This window comes from Thunnus thynnus, chromosome 19 (genome assembly GCF_963924715.1).
Source record: "Thunnus thynnus chromosome 19, fThuThy2.1, whole genome shotgun sequence".
NCBI lineage: Eukaryota > Metazoa > Chordata > Actinopteri > Scombriformes > Scombridae > Thunnus > Thunnus thynnus.
This window is the reverse complement of record NC_089535.1, coordinates 20,768,467-20,791,103: the sequence shown is the minus strand read 5'-3', so window position 1 is coordinate 20,791,103 and position 22,637 is coordinate 20,768,467. Positions and strand designations below refer to the sequence as shown.

General features: G+C 39.3%; 1 protein-coding gene across 1 annotated transcript in view; it reads left to right on the top strand.

Annotated features, from left to right (window-relative positions):
• The window catches only part of musk (muscle, skeletal, receptor tyrosine kinase), a 41,153-nt gene extending 23,117 nt beyond the window's left edge, over positions 1–18,036 (top strand). The window contains exons 13-17 of the mRNA XM_067574411.1: positions 9,279–9,453; positions 9,972–10,158; positions 10,238–10,429; positions 12,687–12,835; positions 16,042–18,036. Of these exons, the coding sequence (XP_067430512.1) occupies positions 9,279–9,453; positions 9,972–10,158; positions 10,238–10,429; positions 12,687–12,835; positions 16,042–16,736 (1,398 nt within the window). The 3' untranslated portion in view covers positions 16,737–18,036. The remainder of the gene's footprint in view (positions 1–9,278; positions 9,454–9,971; positions 10,159–10,237; positions 10,430–12,686; positions 12,836–16,041) is intronic.
• Positions 18,037–22,637: the final 4,601 nt, after the last annotated feature.

The window sequence follows — 22,637 nt, the reverse complement described above, 5'->3', positions numbered from 1 at the left end:
ACCTTACAATGAGCCCTTTATATCTACATAGGGAGCGGGTCCTCTTACATGGAGCCCACCCTGTTGCACTGTCATGTCTCTACAGTAGCATAGAATGGGCAAACAAAACACTGACTTTAGTGAGGGCCTTTCACATTTTTCATGAGTTTCGTGGCCACTGTAGGTTGGTACATGCTTGGTAGGGGAGAGGGAGGGGTATTCAGTTTGTTGCAAACTGCAACCTCACCACTAGATGCAACTAAATCCTATACGCTACACCTTTAAAGCACATTTGTGATTGCTGATATCTGTTTTTTTTAGTAGCTGCCCTCAACACACATCAGTAAAAGTAATGTAAATAATGTAAAATTGAAGTTTTGGGCTGTCCTTCGACTGAAAAGTCAGCTCACCTTTGTGCTTCCCTTTGCATGTTGACTTCACCAGTACTTCACTCTGAACATCTGTTAAATGAATTTATTGCAAAATAAAACATGAAGCCTTCTCCCCTTCACTAAACACACATAATTAGTTTTGCTTCTGTTTTTGCAATGTAATCAGTTATCATTCAGTTGAGTTTCATGACCGAGTGGGTCTGCTTTCTAATAAAATAAACAGTGTCTGCATGTCTGGATACATTAAAATATGGATTGTAAAAACATTTTTCTTAGAAAAGAGTACTTAGACTCTTAATTTACTGTGTTTTGTGCTGATAACCAGAGAAGTTAAAGTTTTCCTTTTTTCTGTACAGGATCACTTCAGTGCAGGCTATCGGTGTGGGGCAATTGCCCCTCAATGAGGTGGTCCTGCAAGTGCTGTAATTACTCCTCCCCCAGCCAAAGCACACTAATTGTCCATTACAGACTGAAGCACTGTCATCAGGCAAGGAACTGTCCTCTCCGCTGTGTCTATGCACACTGTTTGTGCTTCTTCAGGACTGAATCATCTCTGAAAAAACATTTAACTAGAGACCATAGTCAAGCCTGTTCAAAGCGGGTGACCTCAAAGTTAAATTGTAAACTGTGCAGTTTCTCAGAGTCTTGTAGTGATACACAGTATTTTGCACATCAAAAATACACATACACAATAAGGAAACTGTGAAATGTCCCTTTAAAGACTGTAGTTTTCAGTCCAGCAAATACATATGGACTAAAATGATGTAATGCCACTGCACTAAAATTATGTAATGTCACTTCCTCATATAGATTGTCAAGGAATTCACCAGGCTGATGTTGATGGACCTCAATTCACTCTATGAATGTTTAGAAAGCTATCTGCAGAAACGCCTACAGTTGCTGTACAAGGGGATTAAAGAAATGAAGTCCTTACTGGAAAGTACATTTCTTTACTTTAAAATACTTAGAGAGCTGCCTTTCCAAATTCATTCAATGTTCACGTGTAAACTGAATGTCATGTTCTCAAAATAAGTTGAATATGTATTTGAATACATTCTGTCTCTCTCTACCAAGGTTTTTAGACTGTATATTTTCATTCAGTTTTCTTCAAGTCACCAGAATGTCATGTGGAGTGAGGGGGTTATATAATATAAGTCCTTTAGCAACTGTATTTATGTATCGTATGTTTTTTGGCAGGCATTAAACCAAAGGAAGAGGGCAGCAGCGTTGCAGGGCCTACCATGGTACATGAGGGAGAATCCTTCTACATTCATGAAGATTTGTGAGGTAAGCGGTGAAATGTCATTCAAGATGATCCAAAGAAAACTACTTCACAAGGACGTCATTAAGGGAATGGTGATTGGAATCCTTTTAGTCCCCTTCCGGCTTCCTACAACGATGTTTCCCTCATGATTGAGGAAATGATTGTCATACATCACCTGGGTGGTGTACCCAACCCTCTTGTGAACCTGATGGGACTGCTGCACATGCTGAACCTTGATTATCCAAAAGACTTGGGAATTGGGTTGGACTCGTGCACTCCTAGGGTCCACTATCTGAAGAATGAATTGCTCAGAGAGATGGCCTATAAGATGTCTCTGCATTTGTCCCAAAGGAAGAATCCTCACTTTTTGCTATTCGTCCAGAAATGTATAACCCTTTTGTGGGTTACACCAGTTTATTTTATGTTTTCATGTTCTGACTGAACTCTATTGCTCTCTTTGGAGGAAATATGCCTGTGACATACATGAATGTGTATTTTATGTTGTAGAGCAACCATGAACAGAGTGGAAATTTGAGTAATGTTTGAAATATGTTTTCATGTTCTGACTGACATTTGAGTCACCTTTCTCATTTCTCTCTCTCATTTCTCATTTAGAGAGATATATTTTTTCTGTGTATGTCTTTCTGCATTTTACTGCAGCAACCCTGAACACTCACTCCTCAGAGTGGGCTCTGTTGAACAAGTCACTTAATTAGAGAGTTGGTTTTTCCCCCAAAGGATGGATGCTCTTCTTTTTACATGTGGGAAGATGGTGTAATTTCAGTTTTTGAGCAGCTCTGAGCAAGAGAGAGGATGTGTGAGAGGGCGTGAAGGCTTTTTTTTTTGTCTACATGTTCCAAAGGGAGGCAACACTGAACACTTATTGAATGTGGGTGGGTTGGAGTAGAAATACAGTTCTTGAGATTGTAATAAAAGTTCTGATTTAAATATGTATTTTCAGCTATTTTTTCATGTGTTAATGATTAGGTTGGACTGAGCTAGTTCTTGTGTAGTTCATGTGGTATGTAATGGTTGCTTTGTAGGTATTAGTTTGCTTGTCCTGTTAAATTTTGGAAATCTCTATCAACTTCTGTAAACTTAAGTAACTTGGTAATAGAAAAATTTCTTTTCAGTATTTCATGTTGAGCCAATTTGATTTACATTTGTAAAAACCTGATAAAATGAGCTCGACCAACATCTTTTTCAGTTTTCTTAACCAATATTTTCTAGTTCAAATTATTTAACAGAGGAAGTTGAGTCAACAAACTTAACTTAACTCAGTCAAATCAATGAGATGACTTGACTGAATCAAGTTGAGTCAACAAATCTCTTTTTACAGTGCATTAGGTAGTTAACTTAATGACACGTCACTCAGAATCACCAGAAGATAAATGGAATAAGTTACAATATCAGAGGAATTGTTGAGCAGTTGTTCATGACATTTGAAGGAGTTAATGGCCACAGTGGTAAACCAGTAAATGATAATTGTATGACTGATGTTTGTGTGTGGATGTTCAGTTTTGTATCAAACATTCCTGACCTCTTCTAAGACACAGAAAAAACACACAAAAGTGCTTACATGTGCAAACACACACAGGCACACACACACTCCCTGTGGCCCAAAAGCCCCTTTATGTTTTTATGGCTTTGCTCAGTGAGAAGGTCTGTTAGGGTGAACTGTTACTGCTCTCCTGTGCAGCGTGTGTGTGTGTGTGTGTGTGTGTGTGTGTGTGTATGTCTCTCATGTGCAGCGTGTGTGTGTGTGTGCCAGGTCAGCAAAGAGGGAGGGACTCATCATGTCACATCCTGCCTCTGGAAGCAATTAGCTTTCACACGCATATGCTGCACAGACTCCGTCACCAACACACACACACACACACACACTCTAACATGTTACTGTACACTCACTAACACATGTGAAATCTAAAGAACATTTGCTCTCTAATGCTATTCACAAATAATAGCACAATCTCTCTTTCCTTTCTCTCTCTTTTTTTTCTCCACACAGTGTTGGCTTACACTTTGTTGGCTTACACACCGAAAGCCATGTGCACATGAGAGCACTTATGGTAATGCTGAAACTGATACAGATACAGCTAACATCCTCTCTCAATGAGATAAAGAGATGTACACAAAAACACATTGTCTTCCCACACCAGGAGGATTATTATCATCTTTAATGACCCTGTATGTCCTTCAACAAACACAATCTTTAATATGAAAACACGACATGATTTACTATATTGTCTCCTTCTACGCTCATATGGAGCTTTTTTCCTATATTTATTCAAGGTGGTCTTTCAATTTTTTGAGCATGATGCCAGTATTTATTTCCAGTTCAGATTTTGTAATTCTTTGCACTTCTGCTTGCGCTTAGATTTGCTCTGCCTCTGCTCAAACTGTATGCTTGCACTCAGATGTATTGTTTTCCTTCTCCAGCTTCAGCCCTTCTCCTCACACTGAGGCTGCTTCTGTGCGCTCACGAAACATCTGCTCTTAGATTTCTGCTTTGCTCTCGGATTTTTGGGGCAATAACTCTGTCAAAATTCCCCAACCAATAGAAGGTGTAGTGATGACCAATGAAATGATCCCTGCCTTGTTGTGGGCTCATTCGCTTTACTTCTTAGAGTGTCCCATATGGGCGGTTAGTCTTTAACTGAGTTCATCCACTCCCACCCACCAGGACTTTATTAAATGTACTTCCCTTGATTCATGTACAACTTTTGGAATAAAAGGACAGTTAATATAGACAGTTAATATCCCGTCAGTGTGCTGGAGGAGAAAACAACGTCACCTTCATGTGTCAGGAGCAAGAGTCTAGCGGTTCGCCAAAGTCAATAACCTTAAATAAGTTTTTTTATTTTAGTGGTGCTATGATTTCTTTCAAATTAAATTGGTTAAGTCATATTTGCAGCACAAGAATACATCCATTGATAATATGTTTGGCTTTCAAGTGTTGTACATTATGTGAACACTGTTGCTAGGCAACTAACAATAAAATGAACACCACTGTGTTTCTTTATTTTTCCTCTGTATTTTAGTTTTTAGGAATGGGAAAAGTATCAACAGCATAAGTAACCAGCTAACACAGGAAAAACCAACATAAAGTGTCTTAGTAAGGTGTTGGGCCACCATGTGCTGCCAGAACAGCTTCAATGCACCTTGGCATTGATTCTACAAGTCTCTGAACTCCCCTCCTGCCCTATGGATGGGGGCATCATCATCCTGGAAGACACCGCTCCCATCAGGATAGAAATGTTTCATCATAGGATAAAAGTGATGACTCAGAACAGCTTTGTATTGATTTGCAATGACCTTCCCTTTAAGGGGACAAGTGGACCCAAACCATGCCAGCAAAATGCCCCCCACAGCATGACAGAGTCACCCGCAGGTCAAGCATTCAGGCTTGTAATACTCTCTTAGTGTACACCACACATGCACTCGCCCATTTGTCGAGAATGTGGTGAAGGATGACTCATCTGTCCATATCACTTTTTTTTCACATCTCTGTAGACCAGTGCCTATGGTTTTTGCACCACTTAACTCTCAAATGTGCATTCATCTTTGTAATGAGGGGTTTATGCACTGAAACCCTACTATAATATTCCTCTCTATGTAATTGTAGATGGACTGTTCTTGCTGACACAGTCTGATCACGTCCTGCACTGATATTCTCAGTCACCTGAGGAAGAGATGCGCTTCGGTTTTCCTTATATATCATACTAATGCACGAGCATCACAGTCATCAAACGTGCGCTGTCGACCACAATTTCTGCCCCTATTTACTGATGTCTTTCCCATAGATCTAAATGCAGATGTCACTTTAGTCACTGTTCCTATTGAAACACTAACCAGTTAGCAGTCTTTGTAACTCAAGCCCTCTTTCAAAGTCACTTAGATCTTTTCCTCTTGCTATCTTGATACAAAATCAGAATCAACTGGGCCTGCTCAGCATTTTTTTACATGCCAAAGAGCATGATTGGACATAAGTCTGAGATCACTTTCCAATTCTTCTCTTCAAATGATGTTTACCATTAATGTGTCAAAGTCTGCTCTAAGGATTCACATATTGTAAATATGTGAATATGTATATGTGAACATGTTATCATGGATGTATTTTTGAGCCGCAAATATGACTTAACCAATTCAATTTGAAGGAAGTATTAGCACTATGGTCTAGTAATAGATTCATGGTGCCAATGTGTTGTCTAAAGTTACTGAGAAGATACAGTGACATCAGGGAGAATTCCAGGAAAAGACTGGAATTTTTTGATGGCTAAACATAAATTAAATGTAGACTGTTAAACACAGTGGGTTTACTTTGATGATTATGTTTAAATTCCTGGCCAGCACCAAAGCTTTCATTTCATCTTTGTAAGTATAATGATAGCGTGATTGGGATAATGTTTACTGGAAAGGGTCCCCTGAGGGCACTGATGTGAAGCTGATTGTACCATTTTCATTCAGAACTCAAAAGGCCTATATGTTTTCACTAAATGAGGCAGACCCAGAAGGTTAAAATCATCATACTTCTTATTTGGAAATATTTGTTTCACAAACACTGATAAAGAGCTAAAAATTGCACAGTTGCAAAGTAACGACTAAAACATTAGATGGATCATATAACCAGAAAATATGTTTTAAAGACAAAAATCCACATTATCAAAACAAAGCTAACTTTCTGCCACACATAGGTAACTTACTGATGTAAGAAAGGTTTGTCAGATCAACGAATCCTGTTGTGCTCCATGGGTTGTTCAAGGAGCAGCTTGACCAGTCAAACAGGAGGCAATCATTCTTGCGTAGTTCCCATCACAAAAAGACCTAGCTTTTCCCTCAACTCATCCCTGACTCAGGTCCAACTTCAGGGTAGGCCTCCCGTTCTGTTTTATCTTCAGCTGCATGTCAAAAGCAAGCTTAGTAAAGTCTTTTTTTTATGAGAAACTTGAGATCCCTATCTCCATCCATTCTGCTAACTTCCTAAGTGGTCCCATCGGCTACTCCGGCAGTTTTTTTTTTCAAAACTTCACGAGGACAGTGATTTGATTGGTGAGAAGCCATGTTCAGCCTGGCCTCCCTTGTTTTTTTTGTTTGTTGTTGTTTTTTTATGATGAACTGACCATTCAGTGTTGAGCTTGGTCAAGCCTGGCCTCAATCTGATTGGCTAAAAATCTGGCCTCCTTTGAGCAATGCATTTCTCTTACCACTAGACAGAACAGAGAGCATCAACTACACATTGTAATGCATGCAGCAGAGGGGCGCTGTTTCCCTTGCTACACCAGCTAAAGAAGAAAGATATGATGTTTTGATAACAAGAGACTGGCAAAATCTGCAAATTGGCACATTTTTCTTAGATTACAGACAATTAGAATATATTCATGGGGATGTCAGGTTTCCTTTAGCCTCTGAGAGAAACTGCCTCTGTTGAAACCAGAGTGTAGCTTTTACCTGCCTAACTGGTCCATTAGATTCACAGGAAAAGCAGCTGCGCTGAGTGATGCGTCAGTTCAAAGTCATCATTCACCCTCTATGCATCACAGAGCAGATGTTTTTTAGGAAAATGTTTTTATAGCTGCTATAAAATATTCTGCATATATGAGTTCTAAAGGAAATGAGAACAAAACTCTGATTTTCCACACACCATATTTTACCCTCCATGGTATAATCAAATTTATGTTCAGCACATTTGTACGCTGTAGAGTTACAGATTACATGTACTCTGTATAGGGCGATGAGTGGCCCATTTTTTGCTGAGTTATAGGAAAGTACCGCAGCCAAACTTTGATTCAGTCTTGCTGCAGTCTTATGAGCACATTTCTAATGAATTAAACATGCCATTAGACCATATTCTCATCCGGATAGTATGCTTAATAAGTCAGTCACACAACTGTTGTGTGTCATAAGAAGTCCATCAAATGAAGTCACCACCATGATAGCCAACTGCGACTCAAAAGAGGCTGTTAAAGGTTAATTTAAACATCTCTTAATCTTGCCACTTGAGTCACTGTTCGGTATTATTCATCATTATTTTAATATTACACCTATAATAAATTCATATATACTTGTAAAGCAGTTTATTATAACAACTTCAGTTATTTATAGGCACATTAAATTAGTCATTTATTTATTTTGGCAATTTTCATTGATATTATCTAATGACTGTGGCTCTGTTTTAGTCGTGAAAATGTTCTAGAAGCATGTGGTGTTTTAATGAGACTGTCTTTCCCCAGAAAACAACATTGGTCATTAAGATAAGCACTTGAAGTAACTTTTCTTTTTCCCTGTGAAGCAATCTCTCACAGTAATTAGAATAATGACTGTCCTCTCTCAGAAGCAATGGCGGAAGTAGTGCTATGTTGTTAAAATGCTGCTAAACATCTTTAGAGGGGAGATTAGGATGGATGATTGGGTGTACTAAGAGTTGGCTTTTGACACTGAAGACTGTTGCTCACATCCTGTTTCCTACCAGCAGTTAATGTCGGTTTATTTTAACAATGATTGAAGTCTTTTAATTTAGGTTAACAAAAAAGAAGCATACAGAGACTAAAATATTTCAGGGATGAGGTGTTATCATTGATTGTCCATCACAGTCTCAACAAGAGTGCCTCACTTTCAGCAGCATGCCACTCTCCTCTCTTCTTTCTTTTATTCTCCTCTCTTTCTTTTCTCTTTGGTTTTGCCGTCTGACGGTTTATAACCTGTGACACTAGCTGCCTATACTTAACCAACCCTTAATCATAGAAGTGGCAGATTATGATACATTTTTGTAAGAGCATGTACGTTGTTTTGGGAACACTGACAACAGGTGTGACAGATCAGAACATGCTCATATTGGCTTATTTTGGAAGTCAGTGACTTGTTGTTTTTAGCATTCCTGGGACCAGTGGAAAACTGATGCTCCAGAGCATTCAACTATAGCAGCCCTTTTGCTGAACCTAACCTTTTCAGCTCATAACTTCATATCTCTTGGGATAAGTTGGACAACTGCTTATGTCATATGGAGACACCAGATGTTCAATATTTGAGTTGGCACTCTAGATTGCAGAAACAAACATGCAACCCTTAAGATCCCTCACCAAAGAACATCTTTACAGCATCTGCAGTTATTAAACTTTAACTGTATAACCTCACCATAAGTCCTAAACAAGGTCTTGAAAAATGTAGTAAGTTATTTTGCAAGGCCATCATTAATTTTAGGTTTGATGTGAGAGTAAGACATTTCCTAGGGTTAGTCCATCCAAATCTGCCTGCAACAGCTCCCGAACAATTCCAGGAAAAAATACAGACATAAATTTTCTGATTAGATTTTATTTATCCCTTAAGACAAGACAGTTTGCTTTTTATTCCGCTCCAGGTCACAGGGTCAGCAAAACAGCAGGACATACTGTGTTACTCAGAAACACAATAATCTAAACCATTTGAATATTTTTCCTCATATACATATAGTTCTCCATTTTTTAGCAGTTTTCTTGAAGTGTGCCAGATGTGTATAGCTTATGAATGGCTCCGTAGCAACTTCTGCAATCATGAGTACATATGGTTTTAACATGGGTTGTCACAGTGGGAATCCTTCCCTTCATCCTGACAGTGTTAGCATTAGCATCATGCACCAACCGAAATGCTGTATATATCTTGTCCTGTAGGTTCCCCACCAGCACCGCCTGTCTGTGGATGTCATTCCAGAGTTGAAGAACTCAGACAATCACTGCAGGAACCCAGGAGGAATCAGTGACAAGCCCTGGTGTTACACCTCAAATCCCAACATACGCTGGGAGTACTGCGCCGTGCCACAGTGTGGCGAGGCAAGCACACGACCAGGTACTGTCTTTAGACACTCACTGTGTTGGACATTGTTTCAGAAATATCATCTTTTGCTGGCATTAGTTATGTGTGCAGCGGAGCAGAATTAAAGGTGTGAAAGTTATCAACTTAATAAACAGTAAATAAATTGCTTGCTTCATGCAGTGTTGTTGAGAAAGTGGATGGAGATACTAACATGGATTTAAACCAGTTAAAAAACATCGTGAAATCTCTGACATACCTTAAACTTTTGGTAAATGTTAACAATATTGATTAATATTATCCTCTGTGCATGAAAATGATTAAATCTAGATCATAAATTAAGTAATAAAACTACCGATTGATCCATTACACCCACTAGGCTCCATATTAAAATAACAACAATTGAACAAATAAATGCTTGGTTCTTGTGAGACTTGAATAATTTAGATTTTTTCTGTTAAAATCAAGATACCTTTCTAGATTACAACATATAACTGTGCATTCACAGCAAAAACACCTTGATTTAAACTGTCTCTGTGTTGGCTATGTGTCAGTAATGAAGCCAGAGTCACCGGGCCCCCGTCAGACGCCTCGTGTCCCTCCCACGTCCACAGCATCGTCTCCGGCTTACTCCATGTCCGTCATTGTTATTGTCTTGACTGCACTTGCTGCCGCAGTCTTCCTCGGCATTACCATCCTCGCCTGCCGCAGACGCAGGAAACAGTGGAGGAACAGGAAGAGGTAAAAGAAAGACAAGAGTCTTGGTTCTCTTTCTGTCTGTCTTTCTACAGTATTCCTTACTCCTTCTTTCTGTCCACAGAGAGATGGAGACCCCGAAACTCACCGCTCTTCCGTCTGAGCTCCTGCTGGATCGACTCCACCCAAACCCTATGTACCAGCGGGTTCCCCTGCTGCTGAACTCAAAGCTGCTGGCCCTGGAGTATCCTCGAAATAATATCCAATATGTTAGAGATATTGGAGAGGGAGCCTTCGGACGGGTTTTCCAAGCCAGGTAAGAGAGGGAGATGAAGCAGAGGCAAAAAGCTTTAAAGGTAAAATAGACTAACTATATATCTATCCATCTGGACAATAAAAGGAGAGAAGAAGAGATGGGGTTAGAAATGATACAGAGAGTGAAAGAAAGGCACCTCAAAGAGCCTTCCGCCCTAAATGGGTAAGAGGTTGTAGAAGATGGGAAGCTTGCTTGCAGTATTACTTTACATAGACTAATACTGAATATTGCCATGTCATCATCATAACCACTGCCTGGGGCTAACATGATGATGTGGATAATTGTCAGGCAGAGGAAGAGAGAGGGGTGAGACAGAATTCAGAGAGAGGGGGGAGAGAGTGACTAAACAAGGCAACTGGTCATTCTGAGAAGCGCTGCGTCATTCACAAAGTCACAAGGAGAGCTGCTACAGGTGTCACTTTCATTCCACACTGACCCTGTTCACAGCAAGACACAAGTGTCTCAAATAAATCCCTATAGACTAAATACCAGACCTGGGTCATACATATCCATGTGGCTTATAGTGATGTATATTCTAGTTGTAACAGGTTTTTTTTTTTAGCAGAAAAATAATACATCATAACAGAAACCTGTCACCCCTCTTGCACAGAATTGACCAAACACTAGCTGTTACATAAAACAATCCCAATCTGATTGTTTGAGGTTGAATAATCTACCCGTGACAGGATGTCACAGTCACTGATAGCCAATGCATCCATGACTGATAACAATTATAGCCGAGTAAAATATTTCAGAAGCGACATAAGATAGAGATTAAGGTTTTTCTAGCCTTGTGAGACTCAGCATAATCAGAACTGATCTCCTCCTACACAAGTCCCACAGTCCTCCCACCTTTGTGGTGTCCCTGATCGATGGTTTGGAACTGACACAAACAGTAAACTTAAATTTTCACAGAGAGGAGCTTAAAAAGTAAGCTGCCTCCAAAAGAACTGTCCCATTTCCCATGGAATGTTTAAAAGTCTTATTAAAGAGACCTCAAAGATTTATGCAATTACTTTAAATTTTTACATTTTAATGAGCTGATTTCTACAGGAATAGCAAAATATTTAGGATCCTTCTGTTCTATAGTGTATTACATACTATACTGCTGCAAAATTGTTGCATAATAGATAAACTGGGGGTACAGTAATAGAACGAGTTTACAGTATAAAAGCACAGTAAGCACAGCACTATTGAGGTTGGTGGCATTTTCACAGTAGCACCTGTAGTATATAGGCATTCAGATCTAAGAGATGTCCTTCAGGCTAGCTGGTAATCCCTCAGATGAAAACTGGAATGGCGCAGTATATGAACACCCCTGGGAACCTAATACACACACATGCGTACACACATTTGTATTCCTGTACATGTTAGGGACTCTCCCTACTGTAGTTGTAAACCTAAATCTAACCTTAAACCTAAAACCTTAGTCTTTGCCTTCTAAAACTTCCTTCAGAAACTGAGAACTAAAATGTCAAAACAAACAAAATGTCACTTTGTCTCAACATATAAAACTGAAAGTTGGTTCTCAAAAAGATAGAAGTATGTAGAAGTAAGTACTGATGCACATATGTTGAAGAGGGCAGATAAACAATCATATAAACCTAAACCCATCACATGCATTGGTTGTGAATCACACACATTTGTTGCACATGCAGGCATACATGAACTCTAAATAGACTGGAGGGGTAAATATCTTCTTTCCTGACAGATGGGTTTTAATCTGTAGTTTCCTAATGTATGTGTGTGAGTGTGCAGTATGTGTGTTAACAGTGACTGAGAGAGTGTTTCCATATGTGTGCGTACTAGTAGTTTTGTGTGTGCAGACTATATATAAATCTCCACTGAGAAACAACATGTTGACGTTAGTTTGCCTCTCAAGTGAGCCAACACAGGAAGTGTGTGTATGCATCTATTTATGTGTGTGTGTGTTTCCTCCAAGTGACTGACATTTACAATGTACTGTACTAATATGGTTGCACTGTTACACTGGGGTTGCTTGTTAGTAGACATTCTAAATATAAGGTTATAGAAATCTGGTTAATGCATTACCAAGAACAAAAAAACCACAAAAAACATAATATTCTGGATTTATATACTTTTGAATGCTTTCAGGCATGTGGTTGCTTTAGATAAATAGACAAAAACTGTTAAAATCCTTAAATTCTCTCTTCCTCTCCTCTGCTAGAAGGATAACATAGTTGCATGTGTGCATTGTCTGAGCTTGAATACGTTTGTGTATGTTTGTTTGTTGCAGAGCACCAGGCCTGCTGCCAATGGAGTCTTTCACAATGGTGGCAGTGAAGATGCTGAAGGAGGAAGCCTCAGCTGACATGCAGAATGACTTCCAGAGAGAGGCAGCACTCATGGCACAATTTGACCATCCAAACATCGTACGGCTCCTAGGTTAGTGTGTTTGTATGTTTGTGTTTGTGTGCGTGAGAAAGAGCTTTCAGGATGAAACACGTTTCCAAAGAGGCCGCAGTCACAGCTGGAGTTTACAATGTGCAACTGCTGGATCGGTGTGTTTTGCTTGAGAAATGAGGAAAGTGCAAAAACAGATAGAGAGGCACAGACAGAGAGAAACAAAACAGCTTGAGATGAAGAGAAGATGGAACAAAACAGAAAATGAGACAATGTGCAGTGAACAAGATGTTTTTTTCACTAGTTTCTGGGCAAAAGCAACCACTATGTTATCAAATCCAGGACTCTGACCAGATCACTACTGTAGGTGGATACAGTCCTGGAGTTAAATATGCACTCTGTGCTGGACAGGATGTTTCCTACTTGGCTTATTTTCCACCCATCACTTTTGTGATTTGAGCAGTTTACCAGAGCTCTACAAACATTTCAAGTTCAACTTTTGATTTGGTTTGCCAACAATATTCAAAAATCATCAAGGTTTTATGGTTATGTTCAAGCAAATTTAAATACTTGGTTAAAACCTGGAAAAATCAGTCATAGTAAGTACAATATAGTGAAGTTTAGGCATCTAAAACACTTGAAGTTAGGGGCATTTAAGCATGTAAATAATCTCATCAGTGACACAAATAATGTGTCCTTTTAGATTACTGTTAAGATTTGAACTGAACGAGGAAGAAAGATAAAAAAATCTAAATATGTTTTTTGCTTGATATGTCTTATCTCAGTGGCTCATACGAAAGCAACCAAAATGTTTTCTCTATGAAAGTGAAATAATCATGTGAAAATAAAGGGGAATTTCATTCATTCCTGCATTTCTAGTTTCGATGCACTTACTGTGATTCTCTTGAATGGAGTCATTTTCTTCAGATCTAGTTCACCGTACTATAAAACCACTAGAGACATAGATAGGACTGTTTGCCAGTAAACAAGTGCTGCCTGACGACTAATGTAGCTTTGTTGGCCTTAGTAAAACAAATGTCCTCTATTAAAGCTTATACACACTAATACAGCCTTGTCTAATCTAATACAAACAGTTTGCATCCAAATATACTTCCAAGAAGACAGAGAGATACAACGTAGTCTGTTTGGTGCTGTCAGTGAGTAAACAGAGCCGTTGGTCACTGGCTGCGCTGAAAGAAGCATGTTTACTTTGGTTCAGTTTACAGCCCCAGCTCGGTTGTGAAATATTTTTAAATCAACATTCACTGTTGCAGAAAAAAAAAATGCAATTTTTTTTCCAGAAGTGTATTAAACTACAGTATCTTATCTTTTCTGTGCAGTTTTGAGTGACATTTGTTTTTGGATGACTCATCTGGAGAGTGACACACGCCAAAGTCTCTGGTGTACATGAAACCAGAGTTGATTAGATTATTTCCTTGACCTCTAATTACCCTCGGGACTAATAATACACTGCAAATCATGTTTCAAAATATATGCATCATCTATAACATGCATGTGTTGAGATTAGAGATGCCATATGTTTGCATGTGTTCATTGTTTCGTTGCATGTCCAAGACGAGGCCTCCGTGTTCTGTATATTTAGCGATAGAGTTAAACATTTTAATCCCGTGACTGACCTTCAGTCAAGGCTGCTACTGTTGGGTTACAGTCCTGAGTGTGGACACTCCACACACACACACACACACACATATACACACACCAAAGCTTGTTCTCGAGGGAACTGTCCTACTCTGTGACCCACAGGACATAAACCAACTGTGCATGAACTCCAAGCTTCCTCTTCTTGACAAAACTTGCATGTTGACATGTTGTTGTTGCAATTTTTGCGCTGACTTAATGGTTGCAACATTCCAACAGATGGAAATATTCTAGATGCTTTGTGCCTCATTTTTTAAACACATTTCCACACAGTTCAGCTGGATATGTTTGGCACATTGTGACACTTTGGGAAGCCCATTAAAATTCAGCTTGAACAGGGTTTCAGCAAAGTTTGAAAGAGTTAATAATGACTGGGCTTTCAGCAGGTCAGTGAGCTTTAAGGGGTTCAAGGCAATACATTTGTGTTTCCTTTCTTGTTGTCAGATCTGGAGATCAGATTTTTCCTACAGAACTATAAAAGTACTCATACATAATTTTGAAATCTTTGTGAATGCCAGGTTACATGAATGGTACATCTACAACTTATGCAGGGGCTGTTGGGGCTCTGCACAGTCTTAACAGTGTGTGCTCTAATTCTACTAAGCAGTGCACTTTGCAAAAGGCATTTACAGGAATGCATAAATAAGCCAGCAGACAGCCACTCTTTTATAGAGGTAAAGTAAATAAGTAGTAAATAAATTAGAATGGATTTGTTGAGTGTAAACCTCCCTCAGTGCTAGAAATATTCTCCAATTTGCTGTTACCCCCAGCAACTTCGTTAATGTCAATGAAATTATAGGGTAAATTGATTTCTTGATCATATAAATGTGCCTTTAGGATTTGTCAAGTTATTGTTTGGTGTGTTTCATACTGTAGTTATGGCTGAGAAAGATTGTGGAAATTCGTTGAGGTTTTCAGGCAGACTCACATTAGTTAAAAGATAAACCACTGCAGAGGTAATTAATAGATGGCAGTTTTAAAAATAATATGTCAAAACACTTTCTTTCCATTCCATACCAGGGATACAAACAAGTCAGTTTTCTGTAGTAGCCCTCACTGTCAACTACATACTGCATTTTGGATTTCCAGAAACCTAAATGTTATTTGTGAGTTCTCTTAATCACAACTCACAGGGAAATGAAGCCACAATCATACCACTTGCAATTTTAGAAATTCTTTTTAACTGACCGTGTTTCCCCACAGCACAGACAGACTCAGAGGAACATAAAGTCGATTTAAAAATATACACGTTTACATCACAGGGCTGCTAATGTACCACTGTACATCCACTATGCGTGAGAGTTTATTTGTGAACATGCACACATCACAGATGGTTTTGTCTGTGTTTATGTCTGGGCTGAATATTTATTTGCCTTTTACACTGAATGAACTCACTATATGGTTTGCTGAAGAAGAAAAAACACACTTGATTCAGCGTGGTCTAATGATGTGTTTATGTGGGTGAGTATTTGTGTTTGTTCTCTCAGACCTCTGGGCTGGTGGTGGGAAAATACACAACTCACAAGCCCACTTATATTATCTGTATTATAGATCATAATATAACATCATCTGTATGCTGTCTTCCCCAGGTGTGTGTGCAGTGGGTAAACCCATGTGCCTGATGTTCGAGTACATGGCCCATGGTGACCTCAATGAGTTCCTGCGTCGTCGATCTCCAAACCAATCGGTGCGCACCCTCAGCCGTGCCAGCCTATCGGGTCGCAGTTTCTCCTCTGAGCTGGAGGCAGGACTACTCTCCTGTGTTGAGCAATTGTCTATTTCCAAGCAGATCGCGGCAGGAATGGCCTACCTATCAGAGCGCAAGTTCGTCCATCGCGACCTTGCGACTCGGAACTGCTTGGTTGGGGAGGAAATGGAGGTGAAGATCGCAGACTTCGGCCTCTCCAGAAACATATACTCAGCTGATTACTACAAAGCCAATGAGAATGACGCCATCCCCATTCGCTGGATGCCTCCAGAGTCTATTTTCTATAACCGCTACACCACTGAATCAGACGTGTGGGCCTATGGTGTGGTGTTATGGGAGATTTTCTCCCATGGGATGCAGCCGTATTACGGCATGGGCCATGAGGAAGTTATTTACTATGTGAGGGATGGTCACATCCTTTCCTGTCCTGAGAACTGTCCTCTGGAACTGTACAATCTGATGAGGCTTTGTTGGAGCACACATCCATCAGATAGGCCCAGCTTCAGTAGTATACATCGAATACTGGAGCGTATGCATCAAAACACACTAAACACTGACACTGAGCCTGACTGCTAATGTGGGAAAAAATGGTTTCCTTGTGCAAATAACCATTGTGTTATGATGTTCCACCTCAACTGAACCCTGACACTGAGCCTGAGCATACAAAGAATACTCGTAGTGAAATGATGTTAGTCATTTTTGCCCAGTTTTTCTTTTCGGGAGACTCAAACTGGTACCAAACCTTTTTGTTTCATCTTGACCAGCAGTTTCCATTAGATAGGTCTGCTGTTAAATGCATGTATGAACCCTTAGCCATTTGAAAGCTGGCTTAATGTGCGCATGTGGAATTGTTGGATTTTTTTTTTCTTCTTCATTTTTAAGTTTTCAAGCAGTTTTGGCAAATGTGATAATGCAATTTATTTGTCCCTTAGAGAGGTGGTAAAGAATGTGGAATGTCATTCACTTTGTTAGTGCCATGTTGACATAGTTAATACTTCAAAGTATCTACTTTTCAAAGACTACCTTGCTTGTTTTAGTCACCTCTAGCTAATTCCACAGTGGCACAAAATCACTTTAAACTATAACCAGTTGACTGTTTTTATAGAGAAGTTGTTATTCCATTTTTGGGCATTATTATTTTACTTTTTGATTTCTTTGTCACTATGTTGTAGATGTTTTTTTTTCCACTTCAGTTTTACTTATTTTTGACAGTGTTTGACACACAGAGTTTGGCATAACAAGTAGTGCAGGGCATTGACAAAATCTGTATAAAGTTTATTAATGAATTCTTGACATCTCTAATGAAGTCTCTCACTGAAGCACAGACACACAGATTTGTTTAAATATAACTGCAGAATCTCATTAACAGGATTCATTCTCATGCCTTATAATAGACTCTTTACGAAGTGAAGAATGGCCAAAATGCCCTCAATCTGCAAAAATATCTTCATTCTGAATGAATTAATCTTTAATTGGTTCTCACAAATATAGAAACTCATTTCAACTGTGTTTAATTAAATTGGGGCTTTATTATTACACAATTTGACTACAGTATTAACAACATTGCTTGTGTTGTAAATCTTTTGAGTCATTACTCAACACAGTTTTTGTTTAGTAAATGTATTTAATTAAGAGATTAATATGAAATGAAAGAACATATCTATCATGTTAACTAGAGATGCCTTTCAGATAAATTACATTTATATTCTTCTTAAATGTGTGATGTTTCCTTTTTGTTATTTGTTACATTACCTAAACAATTATACAATTTTGCCACAGTTACTATCCATTAAGTATAATATTTATTTGTATTGCTTGCAAATAAACATAATTATTGAACACATTTGTATTTCATATCTGGGAAAGAATTAATTAGCATTTTTGCTGCACAAGGTGTGCATGAATCCCCTAAGGTGAATAGGAGGTATCAATAAAAAATGTGTAGTGTCATCTCATCTGACTAAAACTTCTCTGTAAAACTGGTGAAAACCAGCAGCTACATATAGTTGGTGTGACTTAAATTTAGTCACAATGTTACTTATTATATTGATATCAACAGCATATTATTATCTTAATTGCTCTGGACCAAAGTGCTGTCCAGACAGACTGTGGACACACAGACCGGGATCACCATCCCTAAGCCTTGCTTGCGTTGTGCCAACATCAGTCCTGTCATAATTCGCACAAGTGATTTTCCGCAGCTCATTGAAAATAAATGGGAGGCAGTGGCCCCACCTAGGCTTCTGTGCCTGGTGTGGGTTTATGGTAAGAGTGTGGAACAGCAGTTAAAAAAGCCACATCAACAGACAACACAGCCCACAGCAAATGACACGTGCCCGAAACCTTCATCAGTATTACAGTATTTCAAGGCCAGTTTCAGTGGAACTGAGAAGTGAACAGAGACCTGAAGAGTCACTGCAGATAATACAAAATTACCTACAGCATATTCATTAATTTATTGATATCAATATGAAAAATGTTGGTAGTGAAAGACACAGAGGACAGGAACTGCAACTCAACTTCTAAAACTTAGTTTTAAATGCCTCTTTCTCTCATTTTTTTTAATCATGGGCCTCCTCGAATACTTGTTCCAAAACAGCCCCCACCCCCAACGCCACCCCACCCACCCCTTAAAAAAAGTGCACAAAGTATTTTACCATGTGGATGTTGCAGTGTTATTACTCACCGCAAGAGGGATCAGATGGGTCAACTGCAGCAGGGGAAAAGGTTTTCCATGGAAAGCTACGTGAGACATTTTTACAGTGAATTTCTGTGTCATGCATGAATTTGTCCCACTCAGTGGTGTGGGTTTGTATACCTTTGTGAATGTGTCTGTGTTGGTTCCCAGTGCATGAGTGTGTGTATGTGAGTTTTATGGAGGACATCTACATGTGCTTGTACTTGTGCATTTGTGTGTGTGTTAGGGATACTCAGTGTAAACTGTTTAGAGTAGGCAGCGTGGGGTTTGGCCTTGGACTGGTCATCCCTCTTCTCCTTGAACTAAACTTTGGAACAGACTGTCTCACTCCCACTTCCTCCTGTGTTCATCCCTCTCTGCACCTTTCATCTCCTATTCATTTTTCTGTCTGCACCATATTTAATTTTTTCTTTCTTCCCTTTCCTTTACTTACTTCTCTTCTCCTGTCCTTCCCTTTCTTCTCTACCACTTTTCTGTGGTAAAGTTGTGTGCCTTGGCTTATGGTTGCAGAGGGGGTACCTGGATTAGTGAGTTAGGATGCAGGCCCTAATGTGCGCCATTAACTGCTCTGAACCAGGACTGACAATTTTGTGACCATTATGATATTTGAGTGACCCTGAAATCAAGTTGACCCATCATCATAAAGGATTTAATTTTGCTTGGGGGAGAACAGAACTGAACCACACTGCATATCACTATAAGAACATCACAATTAGTATCAGATATGTCTTAACTGTAGCCCTAAAGGACAGCATGAGGCAAAACTGTCATGCTTCTCCCAAGCAGGCGGCTGCAGCTAACCACACATTTGGACAAATTGGAAATTTTACTTGATGATGGCACTTGATGAAAATTCAAAATGTATAACATTACTTTTTTACACGGGTGACATTAATGTGCCGAATTTCATGACAAGCCATTGAATAGTTGTTGAGACATTTCACGCAAAGCCACAAATGTCATTCTCATGGTGGCACTAAAGGAGAAGTCATTATTTGCTTCATCCTCAGGGAACCACAGATGTGTGTACAAAGTTTGGCAATCCATCCAATAGTTATCTGACTGACTGTGAGCCAATCAACAGACATTGTCATCCGTGGAGCCATGCTGCTAGCATGGCTAATTAAGGCTAAAGCCATGCTTTTGGTTGAGGCTGTACTTGCACAGAGGTGCTTTGAACTACATGCTAACAGTACTCACAGTGACAATGCTAACATGCTAATGCAAGGCAGGCATAATGTGTACCATGTTCACCATCTTTGTTTAGTGAGTTAGGATAAAAATTGAGAATTGCCACAACAAGTCTTCCAAATTAAACAACCACATAGGTCCATAGGTACCTTTCAGAATGACCCATTGGAGCATAATATGCCACCTTCCAAAACCATTACAAATCACTGTTAAAAAATAACTATGTTTTATGATGTGACAACACTGTGGTCAAAGTCTGGATAGGTTTAGGCACAAAAACCACTTGGTTAGGGCTAGGAAAAGATCATGGTTTGCATTAAAATGTTCACTTTAAATGTGGTTACTTCTTCCTTACAGTTAGGCAACCTCATCATGGCAACAGTAAACAACATGTTATGGTTTTTAACGGGAAAGCAAACAGCGGTCAACTAACTAACTAACTAACTAATTATCAAGCCATCCACCCCCCTCCTAATTAGGAAGTCACCTTATAAAGACATCATCTGCATCACTTCTCCAGGTCATAATTACTATGACCACTAGATGGCATCTATCATTCAAACGTAGCTATTTTTCGCAACTGAATTAAGACTTTTAGGGTTGTTTTCCTTGAGAGGACAGACTTCAAAGTACAGAGGATGATTTCATTAGTTCTGCACCCAAGTATTGGACAAATTGAAATTTTGACCTGATGATGGTGCTAGATGAAAAATCAGGTTGTAGGCCTATTACAATTCATCTTGAGTGGCACATTAATGAATATACCAATTTCTATGGCAAACCATCCAATAGTCATTGAGAAATTTCACCTAAAGCCAGAAAGGTGAACTTCATGGTGGCGCTAGTAGAAGTCAAAGGATCACCAAAGTCAGTAAGATACATCATCTGGGAACCATAATGTCTGTACTAATTCTACACCAATCCAAACAGTATTTTGCAATACTGCACTGGATAACAGAAAACTGTGACCTGTAAATAGCGATAGAGGAACGCTGAAGAGATCACCAAAATTATTGGGATTCATCCTCTGGGCACCATAAATATCTGTACCAAATTTCCATGGCAGTCCATCCAGTATTTGAAATTTCTCAATATAAACCAAAAATATCAATCTCATGGTGGCACTACAAGAAGAGTCAAGTGATCACCAAAGTCAGAGGGACTCTGAGCACTGTGAATGTCCAAACAAAGTTTCATGGTCAACCATCTCATAGTTCAGATATTCCAGTCCAGACCAAAGTGGTGGTTGCCATTAGCATGGCTTTTTTTGGTCATTGAAATAACATTGTTCTTTCCCTACAGTTTTCATACATTCCTCGCTTTCTTTTTCTCATCACCTCCTTCCCTTGCTCTTGTTGTTCCATATCCCCCTTTCCATTATTTACTCACTCTCCACCACCACCACTTCCTTTCTTATCTGTGGTTGCAGTCAGTTCCTTCTCCTTGTCTCCATTTGCTCTTTCTCCACCTCCTGATAATCCACTTTAGTCGAAATGTTGTAGTCAAAATGTAACATTACAAAACCAGCTGCAGTTACTGGGAAGTAACACTCATTCGCAGCAAATTAATCCAATTGTCCCTATTCCCACCAAAGTTTTATCTGAGTGGACTCTCTAACCTTCCTGCCAATTTTACAGCAGCTCTCAATGTTTGGAGACCAGAGGTTTGTTCTGCCATGAAAAATCACTTCCTGTTTTGTCATGATAATCTCCTTTGGTTCAGAACATCTTCGCTGTTCAGAAACTTGATAATATTTCAGGGGAAGTTGGATGTGTTTCATATGTTGAAATTTTCTGAATGTTTCAACAGAAGTGATGTGATTTCTAGATGTCTTGGCACATTAGTAGCTCAGCTTTTAATGTCTTATTGACTTTTCCATGTATCATAAATTTTGCTGGCAACAGGACTGCTGATCCTGCTGCAATCGTGCTGCGAATCACGGAAAGTGTCTATATTGACATTGTGATGAAGATGTGACATCCCACTCACTCAGCGACAGCACAGAGGAACTTCCCTTTGTGGCCGCACTGGCTCTGATTGGCCCATGCAGGGAGCAACAGGAAGTAGCGAGACATATATCAGTCAACTGGAGGCTAACACTCCAAAGCTGTGGAACAATAAACACAGCAGACACACACACACACACACACATTACATTCTTTCCTATAAAAACATTTGACTGCTGTTGCTAGGACCGCTGCTTAATTCATGTCACAAACAACACAATGTAGTGGCCCTGACCACCGCTAATATAAGCCTTTACACACCGTGGGTGTTTTCCGTACAATTAATTTGCACGCCAATATATTTTTTTGGAATGTTGTTTTTGTCCTGAGTACTTTCACACAGAACGCAAATATTACTTGGCAAGAAAGCGACGTAATTTTTTTTTTTGGAAGAAGGTTGATTTTTTTTGAGATTTTGCACCACAAATAAAGGTACCAACCAATCACATTATACGGAACAGACGTCACGACACAACTCCTGATGACAATGGCAGACCTATTGAATGTTTGTGTTTCTCATCACCCTGTATTGTATCACAAAGGACACGGAGACCCCCAGGGAAATAAAATCAATGAATCAAT